Source organism: Leptosomus discolor, chromosome 12, assembly GCF_034619465.1.
Source record: "Leptosomus discolor isolate bLepDis1 chromosome 12, bLepDis1.hap2, whole genome shotgun sequence".
NCBI classification, from domain to species: domain Eukaryota; kingdom Metazoa; phylum Chordata; class Aves; order Leptosomiformes; family Leptosomidae; genus Leptosomus; species Leptosomus discolor.
In genome coordinates, this window is record NC_141402.1 from 18,801,874 (window position 1) to 18,822,453 (window position 20,580).

Consider the following 20,580-nt stretch of genomic DNA (forward strand, 5'->3'; position numbering starts at 1 on the left):
TCACACAGCTGCTCACCTTGCAGCTTGTCTCAAATCCACCTCACACTGCCCAAGGCATTTACGTGCCCTGTCTTCTTCTGTGTGTTATATGCTGCTATACTAAAGAAATTACTTTGAAATGTCTTTAAGAGATGATTCCTAACCTGAATTAAGATCATCTTTCCCAATTAGCTGATACTGCAGGATTTAGCGTTTTGGGTTTTTTAGCTAAGCAATGTCAGATTGATTTAAACTGCTAGCTAAAGGCTATGACTTAAATTAAAAGAATTAGTATCTTAAGTCAAGAATGTGAGATACAACGCTAGATCAGTTTTCTAGCCAGCACTAATGTATGTATATGACAAAAAATATCGTTGTCAGAAGCATCCACGTATGTGGTGCTGTATGAATCACCCAGGCCTGCGGGCCAAGTAAACAGTCAGCGGAGACGAGATGAAGAGGAAAATTTCAAATATCTGTATAGGTTTGCCCCATTCTTTGGTTCAACCCCTGCCATCCCTCCCTCTCCTACTTTCCCCTTTAAAGCAAGCCTGACATCAAAAATGTAAGTTATAAGCTTACAATAAACCCTTCTTACAGGTGTGCACAAACTAGCACCTAAGCACTTCAGCTGACAACAGAGAACACCAAGTAGTGTAATGATTCTCACCATCACTGACATTCACATTTCTGGTAGAGCCTCAAAGGACTGTGGCTGTTGTTGGCATGAGAATTTAAAACAAGTGCTACCCAAGCCTCCACACAGAGGTATCAGGCATCACAATTAAACAACACGTAGAAAAGACAAGGAAGAGTCTCCTTAGTACAAAACTGGACAGCAATTTTTCCTGCATATCCGTGGCACAGGGGTGGAACGAGATCAAAACTGGCTTGAAATCATTATCGCAACTTTACAAGCAAAAGAAAACAATGTGTAGAACTGATCAGAAATAAGTCTTTAAAGCACCTGCTGCCATGAACCTTATGCTGTGCGGGTGTTAAATGCTACCATATTAATCTAGCAGCACAGCAGACATAAATACCTAAATAGCATACAATATAATGGAGCTTCCTTCCCTAATACATGCAGTTAATCCACCCGCACACGGTGGATATTGAGTCCACATTTTTTTAAGTGCATTCAGCAGGCAGAACAGAAATAATTACAATTCTTTTTCTGGTATTTCACACACATGGCTATTTATCAACGAAAAATGTAGCAATTGTTTCACAGTGGTTCACAGCTAAGTTCAATACTCTTCTGCAGGGCAATGCAACAAAGTGGCTTCATGCATTTTCAGCAGGAACGATTCCTGCTGTGGTTCTAGTAATAAACGGCAAAGAAAGTTTAAATTGAGACTTACCATGGGGCACCGTATATTCGGAATCCTTTAACTGTTATCTCGGAATCTTGTAAGTAAATGCTATTTGTCAGGAGTGACTGAACATTGTCAAAGTCCTCTGGTTTCAATTTGGACACAGAGGGAAAGCGGTAGTAATCTTGTTTAACAAGGTCTGCCATGAATTCCTTATCAAATGTCAGTTCATGATTCCCAGCAATCACTATTTTATATTCATATGGTAGGTTTCCTGAAATAACAAAAAAAGAGGACTTAATTAGCACATTTTCCTCCCACACCAGCATTGCCGGCACAATAAGCAGACAGCTAGCAGTGACAGAATGAAATACCCAAGATCTGTGTGCATCTCCATGTTGAGCAGAAGTTACTAATATCGCTTCTCTTCCACTGAATGAAACTGTGTTAAAAATGTAATGTCACAGAAAGCAACGTCATAACAAAAAGCATTAAACAAAACAAGCTGGTAGGCACCAAACCAGCTCCAAAGGCGGCACAACCCGCCACCGCTCCCTTGCCTTCAGCTGATGGCACACTGACATAGATCAGCCCAAGATGTGACCCCTAACGCTCAAGTCACGGTACTGGGTCACACTCTGGAGTCCTGAGTCCTAATCCACAAGAGTGACCTGCACTGAGGTACCTCGAGCGCTTGAGTGGGTGGGTAGCCCAGAGAATGCAGGTCACCTCAAAAGTATGTCATGAGGGTACCAGGCATCGGGTACTGAATTAGGCTGCTGGTGCTGTGGTTTCTTAAATTATGCAGTTATTTGGATTAATTTGCATAGAACGCAAAGCGTTCAAGACGCGGCCTTTATTCCAGACCTAGCCTGTTCTTCAGAACTTCAATTCACTTCCAACAGACTTTCACTTTACCATTATAATTCAGTTTATGGTAGTATCTCATTTCAGTAATACGTACACACAGAGAAGAAAATGAACAAACAAGGAAGACACCAAGTAGGAAACAGGCAATTCATTGACTGTGAGGGTCACAGATAAAGAGTACAGGCTTGATCACCTCAAGTCAGGGCAACTATTTTCAAAGAGGCATGGATCAGGCACACGGAACCAGATTTTTGGAGTTCAGAGACAGATTTTCAAGTATTTGGTACCAACAACCAGTGCCAGATCTTCCAAATAAACATACTGGGTGCTGAGCTCCCTTAAAAATGTCATCCCATACTGTGGCGTCTTCATAGAAGTTAGGTTGTCTTACAAAATCTGTCCCACTGTGACTTGCCAAAAGTCACACTTAAGTTTGCAGCCAAGCTAAAACCAAACTCGCATCTCCCTTCTACTGCGTTCACCATAAGCCTGATTTCCTAGTCTTACACCAAATCATTCATTTTGATGTATATTCCTAACAATCATTTAGAAAAGGCTGGGTTTGGTTTGGGTTTCCCCCCACCACCACCACAAAGGCAGCAAAATATATGTGGAAATCGATGGGTCCAGCTTCCACTGCTGGTACTCCCAACATCTGCCTCAAGGAACACAGAATTGGATGCTATGTATTTCTCATGAATGCTGTTCTCCTAAATGGATGTGGCTTTTCTAGTTTAGAACTTGTCTTTCAACTTTCAAAATTGTTTGGCTTTATGTTGTTTGTTGTTTTTTTTTTAAACTAACTTTTGAAGTAAAGCTGTAAGTATTTATAAGAAGATTAACTTTCCCCTAAATAAGACTCAAAAGGAACTACTCAAAACCCTTTACTTTTCAGTATTTACATCACGGAAACAGGAATTACATAAGATGTGTATATAAACATTAGCTTTGCAAAATTAGTTAATTCTGGATAGAAAAACAAAAAGCTATAAAACCCCTGAAAAAAAAAAACCCAAGCAGATATCTTCATAGACACCTCACATCTGAACGAAATGCAGATCATACATATTCATAACTCTCTGCAGTGCTGCATTAGATTAAAAGCTGGGGTAGATGCAATAAATGCTCCTCTACAGTTTATGCCTCACCCTCTTCCCTCCCCCTCCCCGTCTCTGCTACATGCTGCTCTGCAATTCATTTTTATTTAAAAACTTGATGTGGCAGGTACCTACAATTCCTGCTCTCCGTGACTCCTGGGCACAAGGTAAAATTGCTATTTTCTCCTCTCTCAGGAAACATAAAAGATACCACTGGCATGAAATTTGATACACTTGTCATAACTATCAATCCCCCAAAACAAGCCAGATGTGATTAAATTCTCAGAGAAGTTAAATTCAGGTTTCTGCCAAGTTATCAACATTGGCCAGTTTTAGCAGAGAATAGTTCTCATCTTACTGGATAAATGTTCAGGTTTTACATTCTCTCCCATTTATTTTGGAGGATGTGAAAATCAGGACATTTTGCTGACATTATGTCCAATTAAGTCTGGAATATTTTTGCTTGAAGTGAATGGGTTTTTATCTTGACACCTTGAAAAAGAGGGCTTACTTTGAAGACACGCAGGACACAAAAAGACAAGCCGCTGGTGGCACAAAACATGCGAGTGTAACATTATATATGTTATATAAACACCCGAAATCAGTACGGAAAACCAAACTGCTGTTACTGCAATTGGTGTCAAGGCAGCTGTTGATTTTGTTAAGACTCAAGAGAGGCTCTGCTCGGTGAGTTCTTGAGAGCCAGGATAGCGCCAGGGGTCCTGGGAGAGAACAGCCTCTCCCCGGTGCTGCTGGGGAGCCCAGGACATGGTCCCACCAATGAAACCTAAGGACCAACGCCAGGACTGAGGAATAAGGCAAAACTAGCCCTGGAGGGGAAACCCCAGGTTCATCGACACCCACCCGTACGCCCTAGCTCAGCGGTGCTGCAGACCCAGGTCCCCCATCCAGCGCTGACACGAGATGGGCTCCGCTCCATTCTAGTACACACTTCAATATTGACCATAGGAAAGGGCACCAAGATCTGACCAGGCTCCCCGCCTAGACCCCCGACTTTATAACCAGTCATGTTTTGCTTTCCTTTTCCGGAGCTGTCTCGGGAGCTAGCGGTGAGCAACACCACTCATCAAAACGCAAACACAGCAAAAGCCTGGCCCAAGCAAAGGGAAGCAGCAAGAGGAAGTCTCATCCATTTCTTTCCTCTTCCCTGAGGAAGGACTATATAGCACTAATCACAGCAATAAATTACCTGCAATCAGATTAGCTATTTATTCATCGCACAGGTCTTCCCTTCCTGGAAAGCCCTGCGGCAATGCACAACATTCATTCTCTCTGATACAATTTATGAAACATTTTGGCGTGTTTTCTTTTGGCAGTCCTGCCCTCTGCCTATAATCTGCTGACCTTCTGTGTTTAATGTGGAAGCAAAACCAGTCACACACAAGATCTCCTACTCCATGGTATTTTAGTTTCATCTTGACCGGATTAATCTCTGCGTATCTACATCCATGCTGTCTGTACAGAGGGAGATGCTGTAGCACAATACACAGGTTGAAAGGCATTTCCTCATTCTCCTTCACTAAATTTTTGTTAGCTATATTTGGTCTTTATTAGTCTAATTTCCTAACTAATGCACCAGTAATATTATTCATTCCAATTTATACTGTGAATCTGGAAAATAGATAGGAGAGTCGCTTTCCAAACCAGGAAAAAAGAGTTTGATATGTTTGCTGGGACGAGCACTTCAGAAACCCCAATTATCAACTCCCTAGATAATAACTGGGTTTAAATTAAAAATACTTGAATATTTAAAAGGTGAGATCAAAATCCTAAAATTACAGCTACTAGAAGTGGTTAGGGCACCAAGTCTGTGAAGAGAGTCACTTATACTGGGGTATTTGAAATTTTACATATTTATGTGTATATACCACACAGGGGGCGCATGTGTATCTTCAATATATATTTGTATTATTTTGGCCAAGGTATTTTTCAACATCTGCCCTCAACAGCAGAGAAGCAGCAAGGGCACAATGCAATTGCTGATTAAGGAAATACTGCAATTAGATGAGGCATTCTCTTCCGGAAGACAGAAGGTCAGCATCACTCTTGCTCAAATAAAAGCAAAGATAGTTAACTCTGAATAACTTGTAAAAACTAAATTGTTTATAGTAAATACATTAACCTGGCAGTCTCAGCAGATTTCTGTGACTTCTCATGTAACAAATCAACCCTCGAGCTCCAGTGTCATGTACCTCCATCCTCCAAGCATTCACCCTCACTCCTGTGCCACCACGCCTCTTTGCCAACACATGGATTTGGTGGCCACAGAACACAGCGGATCAGGAAACCGATCCAGCTGAAAACGGACAGAGCAAAAAAGGAATGAGACTCTGTAAACGCTGGTAAGGCAGGACTTCTTTTGCGCTTCCATCACTTTGAAGCGTTAGCTGAACAACAGACTGACTTTAAATACACTTATTACATGGGACGAGGGGGGAAGCTGGGGGTGGGTGGGGAGGAGTTGGGGTTTTTTAACCGACGTAAGTAGGTGTTCCAGTGGGTTTTTTAAGTTCACTTTAAGTACTTGATCCTAGGAATCCTTAATCTGTTGAACAACCGTTCCCGTTTTAATGGCATGCTTCATACGAGTACAATTTAGTCACACAAGCCAGGTTCTGTAGAGCTGCCAGACACAATGGCAATGATGTTAGCTGCTAGGGCCCTATAAAAATAGAAAATCACATTATTTTTTGACTCCTGTTACCTACAAAACCCACAGGGAAGTAGGGGTATAAGAAATAACGTGATATTAGCTATGTATACAGCGGTAGAAACCTGTATTTACACACAAATGCTATGCAAGTGCTTTTAATGTGAAGCTCTGCATACGCATACACACACATTAACTATTCAAACCGCACAACACTTCCACGAAATGCAAAGCATTTTCATGCCCATTTCATAGCCTTGCATACCCTTTGGCCATATGTTGAGAAACAGGCTGAGAACCTTGAAGTACAAATCTTAGTCCCTTCAAAAAGAGAGGAATCCGTACAAGTGAGATGCCTGTGCAAGTGGATCATCTTGAATTTATGGTATATCATATATGCATCAAAAGTGCAAAACTGGTCATTTGCCTATAACCAACCACATACACATCCAGAGATAAACACTGAAGACCAGATTTTGTCATTGCTATGGACTTCCAGTCCCCACAGCAGCACAGGTTGCTATCAGTTGTCTGGCCACAGCCTTCCAACTTGTCCACAGATGGGCAGCAGGCGAGGGCAAACAGCAGAACCTGCTACTGGTCAGCAGCTCTGTAATTCTTCACCCAGGTTTCTCATGGAAAGCCCACTGCATCTCCGGACCTTGATTCCTCTCTCTTCCCAGCATTTACAGCACAATCGCAACACATGCAGACCCCTTTTAACTTTTTAAAACACAGACAGAATATCTCAAAGGCTCCGATTTCTCCTTCAGCAGCAACAATGAGTTAGACTGTGTAAGTACAGTTATACAGACCCGAGCTTTCAAATCATAAGTTGGACTTCTGTTACCAACAATCAATTGCAGGTACTGAGATCCAAAACCGGGTAGGAAAAACGAATGGTTTTTCTACTATGAGAATGATCAACTGACTGAAAATATTCTGGCTTTTTTAACCAAATAGCCCTCACAAAAAGTCCACAATGGAACAGCCAAAACTGCTATCAACCAACATACTGGCTGAAAATGTAACCCATTAACTTCTACGCATTTTACCTCTCTGTGTCCATAGAAATCTACAGAATGAAGCAATTAAACCCAAAAAAGTAGGCAAATAAAAGACAGAACATGCACAAAACCAGAATATGCTTCTAAAGAATTACAAAGAACTGACATACAAGATCTCTCAAAATCTTCCTGATGAAAAGTATTCCACCAGCTCTTTCAACTATCATCGGTTCAGATGCCCCCCCCCCCCTCCGTTTTATTTCCCCCTCCAAAAGAAAACTTTGTAGAAGGAAAAATAAAGGCAAAACACACACGGCCAACGCAGCAAGGGGAGTAGATGAATGAAAGTTTAACTGTTTTGCCTTTATGCAAAGAAAACATTAGACCACAGCCCAGGGAGAAGCAAAGGCTGAGACCCCTGAATTCCTGTGATAAATCTAAAGCTTGTACATTAAAGCTCCCCTTTGTTGAAAACGCTGTTAGACACAACAAAACAGAAATGTTAGGTAAGTGCAAGCTCTGCCTCTGACCTTTCACTCTGTAACCGTCAGGCTTCATTAATTTTCACAAGGCCTGACAGCTCTAGCGTTAATACTCACACTTGCGGATCGAGCCACACAGCAGGTTCAGACTGCTACCTTCTCCTCTGAAACTCATGCATTACGATTTCTTCCATGCTGGCAATGGAAAACCAAGTCTAAGAAACATTAAACACAAAAAACTACGTTACAATAATGCCAAGGTTGAGTCATAAACCCATGAAAGCAAGGAAGTATCGAGCGAATCCTGCCTCAGCACCCCTAACTCAGCTACGTAGCGCCAAGGTATGGCAGCAAACACGCTCTTCTCCGAGCCACCGCAGGCACAGGTGCTACTTCACCTACACGGGCACTCGGGACGAGTCTGATACCGCAGAATCAGCGGTACCTAATACCAAGTGCTTCCACTCATTCTCTCTCCCGTAGGTAAACGTAGTGAATTTTGCACAACACCGGGACATAGCACTGCCAAGCGCAGGATGAACCCTGCAACAAGGCCACGCACACTGCAGAACCTAGTTAGCTATGGGTCTGATTTAACAATGCTCCGCATCGGTAACAATTCCTTGCTTTTATGTATTTATGGCTCAACCATAACATTATTCTAATGTAACTGTTTGTGATTAATATACTTCTCCTCTCTGTTAAAAGAAAAAAACGTAGCACAACATAAGCAATCTTTTTGTTTTGCTTCAGTGTTCGACGGCTTCCTTAGCATTATTCTGACATAACTTGTGTTGGGTTTTGGTCTCAAAGTTGTTTTGAATTTCACTGGGCTACTGTTAATGAAACATTTTTTCTTGAAACACGGAAAGCTTCACCCAAGTTTTATCGATTAATACATAACACTTATTTGTTTTGAAACAGACAGAATGTTTCCAGTCTAACCTCAAAACCAGAAAAGCCTCCAGATTTTGCAGCTCACAGCACTGCCAACTTCAGGTGTAAGGAGTCCCCCAAACTGACTTTAAAATTACAAAACCTGAAACAGAAGCAGCACAGATTGCTTGCTAGTCCCTGGAAAGGCTTTCTTCCAGGCTCGCAACCATGTAACCTAAAAGATGGAGCTTTCAAAACTAAAAAAAAAACCCAAACAAACAAACAAAAAAACCCAAACCCAAAAAAGACCTAAACTAACATCAAAAACCCTGACAGCTATGAAGGTTCCCTTTAAATTTAGCAGATTCTGAAAACAACACCCTCCCTGGAAAGCATAATAGCCTTATTTTTCCCTTCCATTTTTAAAAAAACATTCCTTGCAGAAACAGTAGTTCCTGCTCCTCTTCTCTTTCTCATAGCAAAGCAATACATAAAGGAATACTATAACTGCATCGGTGCTATGTGCGCTCTTAAGCGAAACAGCATTCGCTTGGGAAAATACAGAGGGTTTTCAGGCAAGAACATCTTTTCTCTGGCGGAGCTGAAGGGCGTTCCTCTAAACAGAATTACCTCATATTCACACTTATGAGATTTGCACCTAAGCCCCTGTAGTTTAAGGTCTATAGTGCATGTATACTGTAAATACATAAATATGTTCTATTTTGTCCAAGAGAATTTGCATTTTCTCTTGTGATCAAGACCTTTATGTACCAGGGCGGACAAGTTTTACACCAATTTCAGCTCGATGTGGTTTTGAATGGCTCAGATCTTGAACTCTGAATACCAAGGCTGAGAATGGGAACATAAACTCTGCCTTCACAGTGCCAGTGGGGATAAGTAGAAATGTTCTCCTTGAACTTGATTAAGACTAAATTGAAAAGGAACATTTTTGGTTACTATTACATTAAGCTAAAATATAGAAATGAACTCTAATACTATCTAAATCTAATAAGAAAAAGCCATCTCTATTTCAAAATTTTCAAAGCATTCTCTATAAATGCATCACAGATCAATTTACATGGTACTTTTGCCAATAAGCAAAACGAAATCACAGGTTCCAATTGGCTTAACTCATATTGGAAAGTGTGAAAGCAAATGCTAGAAAATGCAATTACTGCAAACAAACTCTATTTTCTCCACTCAGGAGGGAATTTCAGTGAACATTTTATTGCCCTCAAATAATATTTCTGAAGGCATCAATACACAATTCTATTTTCTTTTCGGAGTCCCCACACTATATAACCTAATCCTCTATAAAGAAACTCACTGGATTTTGAAATAATACATTGGTTGTTGATATTACCTTGCGCACACACATACTGTATCAATTTAAAATATTTTTCTCCAAGAATCTTAAGAATATAAAATCCCACAGCCACTGTATGACACAAACAGATCTGGACCTACTTCCCATAACATACCCTTTGTCTCTGTAATTTATAATTCCAATTAAGTCCTTTTTTTCTAAAATAAATGAATAAAACCCATCAAAAAGGAGGTCATCTTGAGAAACAATTATACAGAAAGTAATTAAGCTAATAATAATTATCACAGGCAATGTCTTGGTATTCTCATGCACCTGTATTTTCACACTGCAAAAGGCCAGCAAATGCTAAGGACAAGATTTTCCAGACAAAGTAAAATCTTTATTTAAAAGAGAAACAAGTCTGGATATCAATTCCCCACCACTTACTGAAGGAAAGCTTACCGAAGGAAATGAGAATTACGAATACAGGACCCAGATCTAGATTCTGCCCCAACTTTTCTGCCTTATTCACAGGGACCTCTATGTGAGCAGCAGAACTTCTTTTTTTGACCACAGGATGGAAAAAACACACCTGTCAGGATAATTCCGACACCTATCTACCTACCTTAAGACAGACAAACAAATAAATCAATGAGGAAACAGATATAACCACCAAAACCACTGTCCTGTTTCTCTCCTCTCTGAACTTGTTCCCATTATTTGTTTTCTCATTTTCCAATGAAAGGCTCTGAGGCTTACAAATGCACAAAGCAGCAGGCACACGCCTCCCTCTGTCTCTCAGCCTGGTAAAGCCTAGTCAATATTTCTGAAATAATCCCTCCAAATGCCTCCTTTTTTTCTGTATGCTGGGAGGGTGATCAGAGCGTTCCTTATGAAAAGCAAAATCTCAAATACATAAATAAGAAACTTCTGATAACTATTTTAATTTTCTTTCTATATTACAGTATACTTTACACAACTTCTTAATTTTTATACATGGAACCGAAATAATTCCTTTGAAAAGTATAATTTTTTGGAGTACATTATTGGTAATCTATAAAACATACTGGGGCTCAGACTTAACTGACTACCAATGCTAAAGTAACCTGGATAAATTCCCATAACAATAAGGGGAAAAATAATAAGCAGGGACAGCAAGAATAATCTCCAGGAAAACAAACTGAAAGGAAAAAGAATAAATAAGATAAAATATTTTTCAAAGATCCCAAAGGTTTTAAGAGCATGGACTGCTGTCTAAAAGCAGGATATCAGCTTTTTAATAACTCTGAGAATGTAACATTCTCCAGTGCGCAAAGCAATTAGCTGCTTTTGAAATTTTACCCTGTGATCATGTTTTGTGCTTTTACTTGTAAACATTTAAGTATAAGAAGCAAGTTTGATATTCAAAGGTGGTTTAAAATATATTTTCGGCTGGCAATGCTGATGTTTGTTGGGAATTGTTTCTTCCTTTTCCAAGTCAGAAAAGAAGTCTAAAACCTGAACTAAACCCCACTTCTAGAAGCAGCCCAATATCCATTTGACAGCACTATGTGCTGTATTTCAGAACTACCTCTATGGTTCCTCTCCTGAAATTTTTACAGAGGAAAAAAAATCAAGTACACAGAGAACACAAACAGAATTTACACTCAAGTCAAAATATTCAGGCACGTCTTTGTGAACCTCCAGTATTATTTTCTGAATCCCATGTTAAAATTTATTATTCTAAATAAACCTAAACATTCCATTATAGTCTTTCAAGATGAACTTGGATACCAGGAATCTCCTGAGCCCTGTAAGGAAATTCCTTTTAATAACCCAGCCCACAGAGAGGTTTCTTAGCTACAAAAGGCAACAACCAAATCGCTCCAGCTGTACCATGTTATTGCAGGGAAGTGAATTCTTCTTGTGCAGGTTGGTGGGTTTTTTCCCTAGCCATCTGGACTTGCCTAAGCAGAATGGCACATAGCCTCAGGTACCTTCCTTGTAAGTTTAAGCACATAGAGTAACACAGAGAAGGAAACTTTAAGCCTGATAAAGGTCTAGAGCGGTAACTATGAACTTGGTGCCAGTGATTTCTGAGTCCCAAATCTCACCCCTGCCTCTATTTCTTGCCACCTCCTTTCTTCTCCCAGCTTTGCAGAATTTCAATTACCAAATTATTTATGCTCCAGCACCCCAGGACCTCGTAAGAGACAGTTCAGACTGAAGTTTTTTAAAAATCCAAGGCACCGCTCTCTGAATTTCAGTGGGCAAACCTATGTGCTGAAATACCTCCTAATACTCCTTCCAAAGAAGGAAAGACAAAACAGATGAATGAAAACTAGTATATGTAATGTAAACTCCATTCTACAATATCAAGAGTTTGCATGCTTTATTTGTGATGGAAATCAGGTGAAACTCTTATCTTTCCTATCCTTGTTACTAGAAGTATGTAGACCCTCTGCTGCAGCCATCTCTGCTCCTTAATAAAATAAGGATAATAGTAAGCACCTAACCAACTACGGTAGTGAAATGTTTTTAAATCGAGTTAAATAGATACGTGAGATTTATGGTACTTGCATCTGTGCATTTGAATTTACAGTAATGTTTTCACAAGGTGTTGCAAAATCTGTATGATGCAGCAATTGTAGTTTCCTTCTGCATACAGAACTACATCGAGGAGTCTGGTACACGAATAAATATTTCTCTGTAATTAAATGCTATCATTAACTGTTGGGGCACGCGGCATTTGCAATTTTTCATCTAGTGTGCTTTCTGCAGAGTAGGGTCTCTCTTGACTTACCCATTCTAGCCACCAGTTTCCAGACTTAAAGAAAAAAAGGAATGAAAAAACTATGATAAAAAGGCACAATATCCAGACCTTAAGTTTTGCTGAATAAAGCGACAACTATAGTCAACCAGAGCTGGTCATTAAGACAAAGCACTACAAGAGCAGCTATTTCAGTCACTTACACAAAGGCAACAATTTACTTCTTATTTATACTCTTTCTGCTAAGGTTTTGCCCTTTCACCTTAAAGGCAAGCATCATTGTTTTTACAGCTGGCTTCACGGAAGCATTTGTTTATGAACGGCTATATTGCTTCCACTATAACAGTACACACATCCTCTCCAGTAACTCTCAAATGCCAGGACCCATTTTAACACAGATAGCCAGAGCTGTCAGTCACCAGAGCAGCAGCTCTGCCTTCCCCCTGGTCCCCAGGGCAGCCCGGGGGACTGCCGCAGCAGGGCGTCCCCTCAGCCATCCTCGCTCGGGCAACCCCTCCCCGCCTTTCACACCCCAGCTAATGGCACAGGATTATAATTTACAACCAGGACACTGCAAATGGCAAACGGCTTTCCCTACAGCGCTGGTCTGGGAATTACTTCGCATGGGGTTTTATGAGGGGAGGTTACTCCAGGACCTTTACTCTCAGCACCACTGGTATTGCTACAGCAGTGTTATTCTATTCCCAGTGACCACTGAAGCTTGCAGCAGGGACAGAGAAGAGCAGAAGGAACGAGCTTCTTCTCCACAATGCTCAGGAGGCATCGGCACAAAAAGGCAGGAAACCTCACGGTTGCCTTGCAGTTTTTCTGCTCATCCCTCAGTAGCGAACGCAAATGCCAAATGCTGCTTAGGGAGTGGGAAGCCTTAAGGGTAACATATGGGGGAGAGCAGTACATGCAAAAGGAATGAAATGCAGGTAACTTGTCATTTGCAGCTCTGTTTTAAACTAAAACTCTCTCTGTTTCTGTGGCTGGTCACTTAAAGGAAAAATAAATTAATAGCAATGTTCAGGAGAGAGCAAGCTATTGCACTCTGATACCCAAGCCTGGCCTGTAACGTGAAAGATTCTGGTTCATTAGAAAAGATGTACGTAATTCTGAGGTCTTTAAGGTTCACTTATCAACAGTTATGGGAAATTCAAAGCACAGACTGTTCCTGAGCTCTTAATTTTATTAACTTGGGAAGAAATTAAGCTCTGGAAAAAGCAGGTGAACCTCCACTACTTTACATCTCTGTGCTCTCATTTGTCTCCCTCTCCTTTGTAGCCTCCGTCCCTCCCCTAGCTTTAAGTTATTTTGCTCTCTTCTGAGTCGGCTTCGCATCTTCTTGCTTCTCTCCTTCCATTGCTGTCCCTTGTTGTGTTGCTTTGTTCCTTCTCCACTAGATGTACCATCGGCAGTAAGCGAGGGTTTGGTAACCGTCACATCACAGCTGGGGTGCAGGACGAGGAGACCTGAACAGCTCACTGAAGTGACCTGAGCCTCAAAGCTATCTCAAGTCCTGAGAAACACAGTTCCCAAAGCTGTGCAAGGGCCACCACGAACCAGCCTGCACAAGAGCCAAATGCCAAGGACCGGCCCAGTGCCACAGGACGTGGCAGCAGAGCCGGTCCTCCCAGCCTTGCACCGGGGTTTACCAAAAGAAGACGCTCGCTGCCTTTGGGTCTTGTAACCACTGTCCGTTATTCACACTGCCACGCTCGGGATGACAAAGCAAGACAAAGAAAACGCGAATTCCGCTAGCTCTGGGAGAAGGGCTTCTCTTCTCCTCTCTCTCCACACCACTGGTATCACTGCCCATGAATATAGCTCCCGTCCTCTGAAATCAATAGACTCCCTAAATGCAGTCAATAAAGATTTCAAGCTCTTCTAACAGGCACGACAGGGGTGGACGGGAGAGGTGGAGTTGCACAGGTCTTTCTTTCGCAGCCCTTTTGCGCCAAGACGTATTGTTTCCAATACACAACATGCACGCAAAATTTGTCTGAGCTCAAATACTCAGCTTCAGCCTACTGCAACAAGGGGGTTAATTAACGAGCTATGCAGGCTGGTTATAGCCAGCATGAAGCAACAACCTATTCTTCTTTTGTCCTGGTTTCGGCTAAATCAGAACTAATTCTGTTTTAGTGCTTTAACTTTTCAGTTAAGTCTCCTCTAACTAACAGCATTTTCTGAAACAGCAGCATGTTTTTCCAGACAGTGACTGCTCCCAGCAGTGATAAGGCCTGGTGTTTATAGTTCGTACCAAGGAATGGGATGCAGAGAGGCCCTGGCTTAGACTTGTTCTTATGGCGACCAAGGTCACTGCTAAATCTTGTACTGCGTGTTGGGGTGCTGGGAGTGAAAAGGGTCACACCTACAGGGAGGAGCGAACTGGACAGGTGACCCAAACCTGACCAACAGTGTTCCATCCCATAGACGTCATATTCAGAATAAAGCTGAGAGATCACGAGGGTCTCGCCCCTTCGCTCTTCTTCGATGGCCGACATCTGAGGAGGACTGATCCGTGTATCCCTGAATCCAGTGCCTGAGTCCAGCTCCTGCATCCCGTCCCTGTCTGCTGCCAAGTCCAGCCTGGGACTGCCCCAGTGCCAGCCCTGCAGCACGGTGGTGAAGTACTGTCATCAGGGTGGGGGGGAGTTGGGTTCGGTATTGGTTTTGTATATATTTGTACATACTGTATATATTTCATTTGTTTCCTTATTCTTATTATTATCTTTTCTTTTATTGTTATTGTTCCATTAAAGCTGTTTTAGTTTTCTTTTCCAAACCGTAAAGTCTCTCTCCCTTGTTCTCTCTCCTTTTCCCTTTTGGGAGGGGAGAGGGGTTAGTAGAGAGCGTCTGTCATTCGTTAGTGGCCGGCCCAGCCTCAAACCGTGACATCTTTTAAAAAAAAAAAAGTCAGTAATTCTTGAACATTTATTAACCCCCTAGTATAGACAATTACTGTAAGATAAAGGTCTGCCAGTCTTGCATTAACATAAATTGCTGCACGTTGCTTTTCTACAGCATAGTAACATCCACAACAGTGTGAATAAATGCTAACATTTCAGTTTCAAGCTTGGTTCAACCCCCCCAATCTAACAGTTTTAGCAGATCTTCACTCTCAGTGGCTGCTGGGCCAAAAAAAAAGAGAAAAAATAATTTTATACAAGTCAAAAAAATACAGGACTTTGGCATTTCACTGCAATACCATTTTGTAGCTCAGTTTAAGGTAATCTCGCACATATCCTAACGTGCAGAACTGAAAAGAGGAAGGGGGGAGGAAAGCACAAAACCCCAAGATCACTCCTGCTGTCTGCCAGGTTCTGTAGTCGCATACAATACCAAAAAAAAAAAAACCACAAAAAAACCCAACAGCGGTGATTAAAAAAAAAAAGGCTTTGTAATAGACAGGACACTGCCAACCAGCTTTAAATTGAATTACACAGCCTGCTAATCTTTATGATGAAATAAAATTTCTTTGAACACTACACATTATACTAAAATCTGCAGTGCTTTCTCCCCCAGCCTCAACCTTTCTCTGCTCAAAGCAACTCCTCCACCCCGAAACCATTGTTCTTTCTAAGCAGGAACGTGATGCTCTACTAACAGAAAGACTTCTTATTTTAATTAGGTATTGTTAATATGGCGTGCCTGATGTGAAAATTTAGGAGAGAGATTTGCACTTTGTACTTCTGATGCAACATTAAATTTGTAAGTGACAAAATAAATTGATGGTGTACAAACAATACACACTTTTACTGCTTTCCACTGAAATCATTCTCATATTACGGTATGTGGCTGCAGTAGCAGCGCTGGAGGAAGAATCTGATGACAATGTCTATAAAACTTTCTATTTGGGTGGCATTACTTGTTTCATGCCTGGTCAATACAACAACCAAAAATCTCTGTTCAGTTTCAAAGTGGATTTGCGGGAAAGGGGGAATTGAAAGGAAGAACTATTTTGGTTATTTTAGAAATTTGTTTTGGTTATGGTTTGTTATTTGAAACCTCATCATACCCTCCCCTCCTTTTAAGACAACATCAGCCCAGGGAAGCAGATTCAAGAAATGACAGAGCAATTATTGTGACTGAAAGTCCTGCCCAAGTATTGTGCAATACTTTCCAGTGCTCACTGGCTCCTTTCTTTCACTGAAAATTACCAAATGAGTACGTTAGGTTTAAACATACAAAGAGCCACTCAATCCAGAACATCATTCTCTTTGAAAGCACATTTTACCTGAGCCAAGTTTTCTAATGGCTGTCAAATAAGACCTTAATGTTTGGTTTGACTGATCATGGCAGGTAGTACACAACTTATATCGAGAATTTCATACTGTATCTATAGCAAGTTAGTGAATACAGTTTAAAAAAAAATTCAAAGGTACTCTGTGTGCCATTAACAGAGAGTAAAAATTGTTTCTTGTGGAATTTCTTTAGGAAAAGGAATAATAGGTGCAAAACAAGAAAAAACCGAGCAGATACGAATAAACTTACACTGCTCCTCATGCGTAAATTCCACTTTATCAGTGGAAATTGTACTATTTTGACACCCATTTCTATACAATTTCTTCTATTTTACCTTTTAAGTTATACTTCTAGGGTTCTGTTTTCCATAAAGCATCTAGTATCTGACTCAGAGCAGAAGATAACTATGAAGTAGCATCTATAATAATCATAGCACAAAAGTAGAATTTTGCACTTCTTTCCCCCACTTTTGTTTTCACATTTCATTGTAGATTGCTACATCAGGAAAACACTATTCAGCTTATTACAAAAATCCACATGGCTGTATTTTCTTACTACTTTATAAATACAATAAAATGTAACATTTAAATTATTTTTATTCCTCTCACAAGAAAAAAATAAAATTAGTACTAATCTATCTAAAAAAGATGTATGCAAATAAAAGCTGAGCATTGATGATTAATTTAGTCAAGCCATACGGGAATTTAAAACTAAGTACAAATGAGAATTTAACCATGACATTAAACACAGTGCAAGTTAGAACAAAATCAAAGGAAATATTCTTAAGCAGTAATACTGCAATCAAACCTAAATAAACTTGGAAGAAGCTTTTAAAAACTTTACCATAAAGACAGAGTGAGATAAATAACCCAGAGAACTAAATAAGTAAAAATCAAACCAAAAAAACTTGAAGACTAGATTTCATCTTGGAAATCTAGGGGGTTTTAAATGACATTGTATCAACATGCTCCGAACTCTTAATATTCAGCATCTATTAGCGACTAGATTTAATAAGCAGATACAACAAAATTGTCTGTCAGGCTTGCCAGTGAACCTTCAGGTCCTCATTATTCTCCAGTTTAGAGCATCTCTGAAACAGGCAGCCAACATGGTCTGGATCCTGCAAATCACAGGAAAACTCCTAACGGTATCAGAGGGATAGCAGAATGCCAACACCAACAGAAGAGTCAACTGTCTTCAGCAGCCAGCTCAACCTATTATTAAAATAAATGTATCCTATTCCAGCGTCTGAAGCCTGAAGAAGCTCCCCACCAAAGCCACTCACAGAAGACATAGCTGTTTTCAAAATCAGACTAATAGATTTTCCAGGGAGCTGCTTCCCTCTCTTCCAGAACAGCTGTGCAAAACTCATACATACTTAGAGGATTAAAGCTACCTCAGCATTTTCTTTCACTTGCAATGGATGCAATTTTTTTCAAGTGCTAAGAGTTTTGTTCATCAAAATGGTATTTTATGTTTAGTCAATTATTCATTCTAGTTGTAACAAGCAGAGCAATATAGGATTCAAAACACGCTCCAGATGGCAAAAACACAGATCAGAAATAAATCAATATATAAAAATAGGAAGAAATTTGCTTTTCTTGACGTAATTTTACTTTAAAATACTCAAGCTTTCTTCTGATTCTAAATCAGTTCAGAAAACTTCGAGTTAATATCCCTCTGAATTTGGAAAAATTTAGAGCTTACTGGTTTCTTTTTATAAAAAAGTGTCATGTCAGATGCTAAAATACTTCACATCAGAAATACACTTTTATGGAGCAAAAGTTCTCAAGATCAAATACTGCATCACAATGAAACTGTTTTCAGTGTACATTAGCAAAAGGAACACAGTCACACAAACCCCTGAATGAAATATGACTGGAGAGATTAAGCCTAGATAAAATGAGTGGAAAACTGAGCCAGACCAGAGAGACTGAGAAAGGCTACAAGAGGAAAGTGACCCTGAATTTTTAAACGGTGATAAGAAAAGAGTTTGATCTTACTATTGCACTATTTTGTTACAGTTCATTTTTTTTTCAGATTAAATTACACTATCTTCAAGATCAAACACTACTTTGGCGGGAGTCTGGCTTACAGTTTTGAATATAATTTAAGGTTTCTACAGTACTAACGCAGAAATCTAAGTAGGTTCCAGTAGACTGGAACGAAGTGTCCATGTAACAGCCAGCAATTCCAAGCTGAAGCTGCTATTTTCAAGAACCAAATATTCACACAAAAACCAACTTTAAAAGAACTGACAATACGTTTCTGAGGACCACAGTTACATATGCAGAGTATAACAAGACCTCCATGTTAAAATAGTATAACCATTCTTTTCTTCCCACTTTAACATAATGGAGGAACTACAAACCAAAAAAAGCTGAATTTTTACGTTAGCTCTATCAACAATGTTTATACTAAAGGCAAGCTTATATATTACAGGTAAAGAAATATTTGTTCCAGTACAAACCCATATGTGTTTGGCCACTAAACCATTCACAAAGTTCCTCAAGTCATTATCCCACGGAAATTAGAAGAACCATACATGCAAAACAAAAGACATGAAAGAATCAACATGAAACAGTCAAGCTGCTAAAGCCCAGAACAACTCAGAAAAAAACTAGCCAAATTCTGCTCTCGGCTCCACGGACATTAGCCTGCAGCAATTTCACCTTCTGGATTTATTTGTATCTACCACTGCAGAATTTCACTAGTTTGTCCAATAATATGCTTTATATTAGAAACCTTGCATGGAAAAAAAAAAACAAAACCAAAACACAGCAAGAAATAACCACCAGACAAAAAAAGAACAAAACTGGCTATTTGAGAAAAATGACTAAACCAGATGCAAATTCTTCACACAAGTAAGGATACGTACAATCAGGCCCACACCGATTGAGCACAATAAACATATCGTCCCTCATTAAAGATCTATCTGTCTGAATTTATTTTTGCTTTCTCGTCAGTTCTTATGAGTTAGTCAATCACTTCCCATCACACGGGAAAGGAAATACTGCACTATGAAGACAGAGCTATAATTAGATATTCCTGTATTTCATTTCCCACGTATGACTGAATGAGAATGGATAGGAAAAATATGAACAGTGATAATAACAGTATGTTGAAACATTCAGTAAGAAATATATTGGGCATAAAATAACGTCTTAATTCTTTCTCTGCACATAATGCTGTGTTTACTGCAAGGTCAGTTAAGTTACTATAAGAGATTTTTAATGAAAACAATTATAAATTTAAAATAACTGTGTTTAAAGCATTTACCAGTCACCGAGGTCAAGTGATTACAGCAGTTACAAGACCCAAGGGACATGTTCACACCAAAACAAAGTGAATAAATTACCTCAGCCAGTGTATGTAATCACTAAGTGACCACAGAGGTTATTCAATGTATAAGCCCAGACGACTTTCATGCAAAACCAATAATGAAAATTTATCAGCCAAAGGGAAAAAAGCATAAGGACTAGTAAAAGTTGTGGGAAGGGCTGAGAGCTCAGAGGAGCAGGAAAGAGGGCGTGGAAAGCACTGCCGCGGTTCGGCTGTGGAGACAAGGAAGAAGGATGAAAGTTAATGAAGTGGATGAACAAGATGCTGCACATTTTGCTCAGGTGAGATAAACGGAGAGTTGCAAAGGGGTGCAAGGCCCACAAAACACAGAACTGCAGGGCTGACAGAAGCGTTCTCAGCCCTGTGTAACTCTGGCTTGTGTAACATCAGTGAAGGACGTGTGAGGCAGTGATTCCGGATATCATCTTTTAACATCGCCCTTGGCTTTACTGCCAAGAAAATTATGGACAGTTATTGTGTCTTAGTTATCCCATTATATAACCCTAGTGGAGATGAGACCCTGATTTTTTACCACAGAGTAGGTAAAATAAGCTAACGAATGCAGCCTAGCTTTGATCTCACTTCACTCCATCACAGTAGAAACAATACAGACGCCACGTCTTCATTATAGCTT

At 40.1% G+C, this 20,580-nt stretch overlaps 1 protein-coding gene across 1 annotated transcript in view; it reads right to left on the minus strand.

The window, feature by feature from the left end:
- MPPED2 (metallophosphoesterase domain containing 2) overlaps positions 1 to 20,580 on the minus strand; it is a 101,409-nt gene that overhangs the window by 45,620 nt on the left and 35,209 nt on the right. The window contains exon 3 of the mRNA XM_009961788.2: positions 1,344 to 1,569. Coding sequence (XP_009960090.1) covers positions 1,344 to 1,569 — 226 coding nt within the window. The remainder of the gene's footprint in view (positions 1 to 1,343; positions 1,570 to 20,580) is intronic.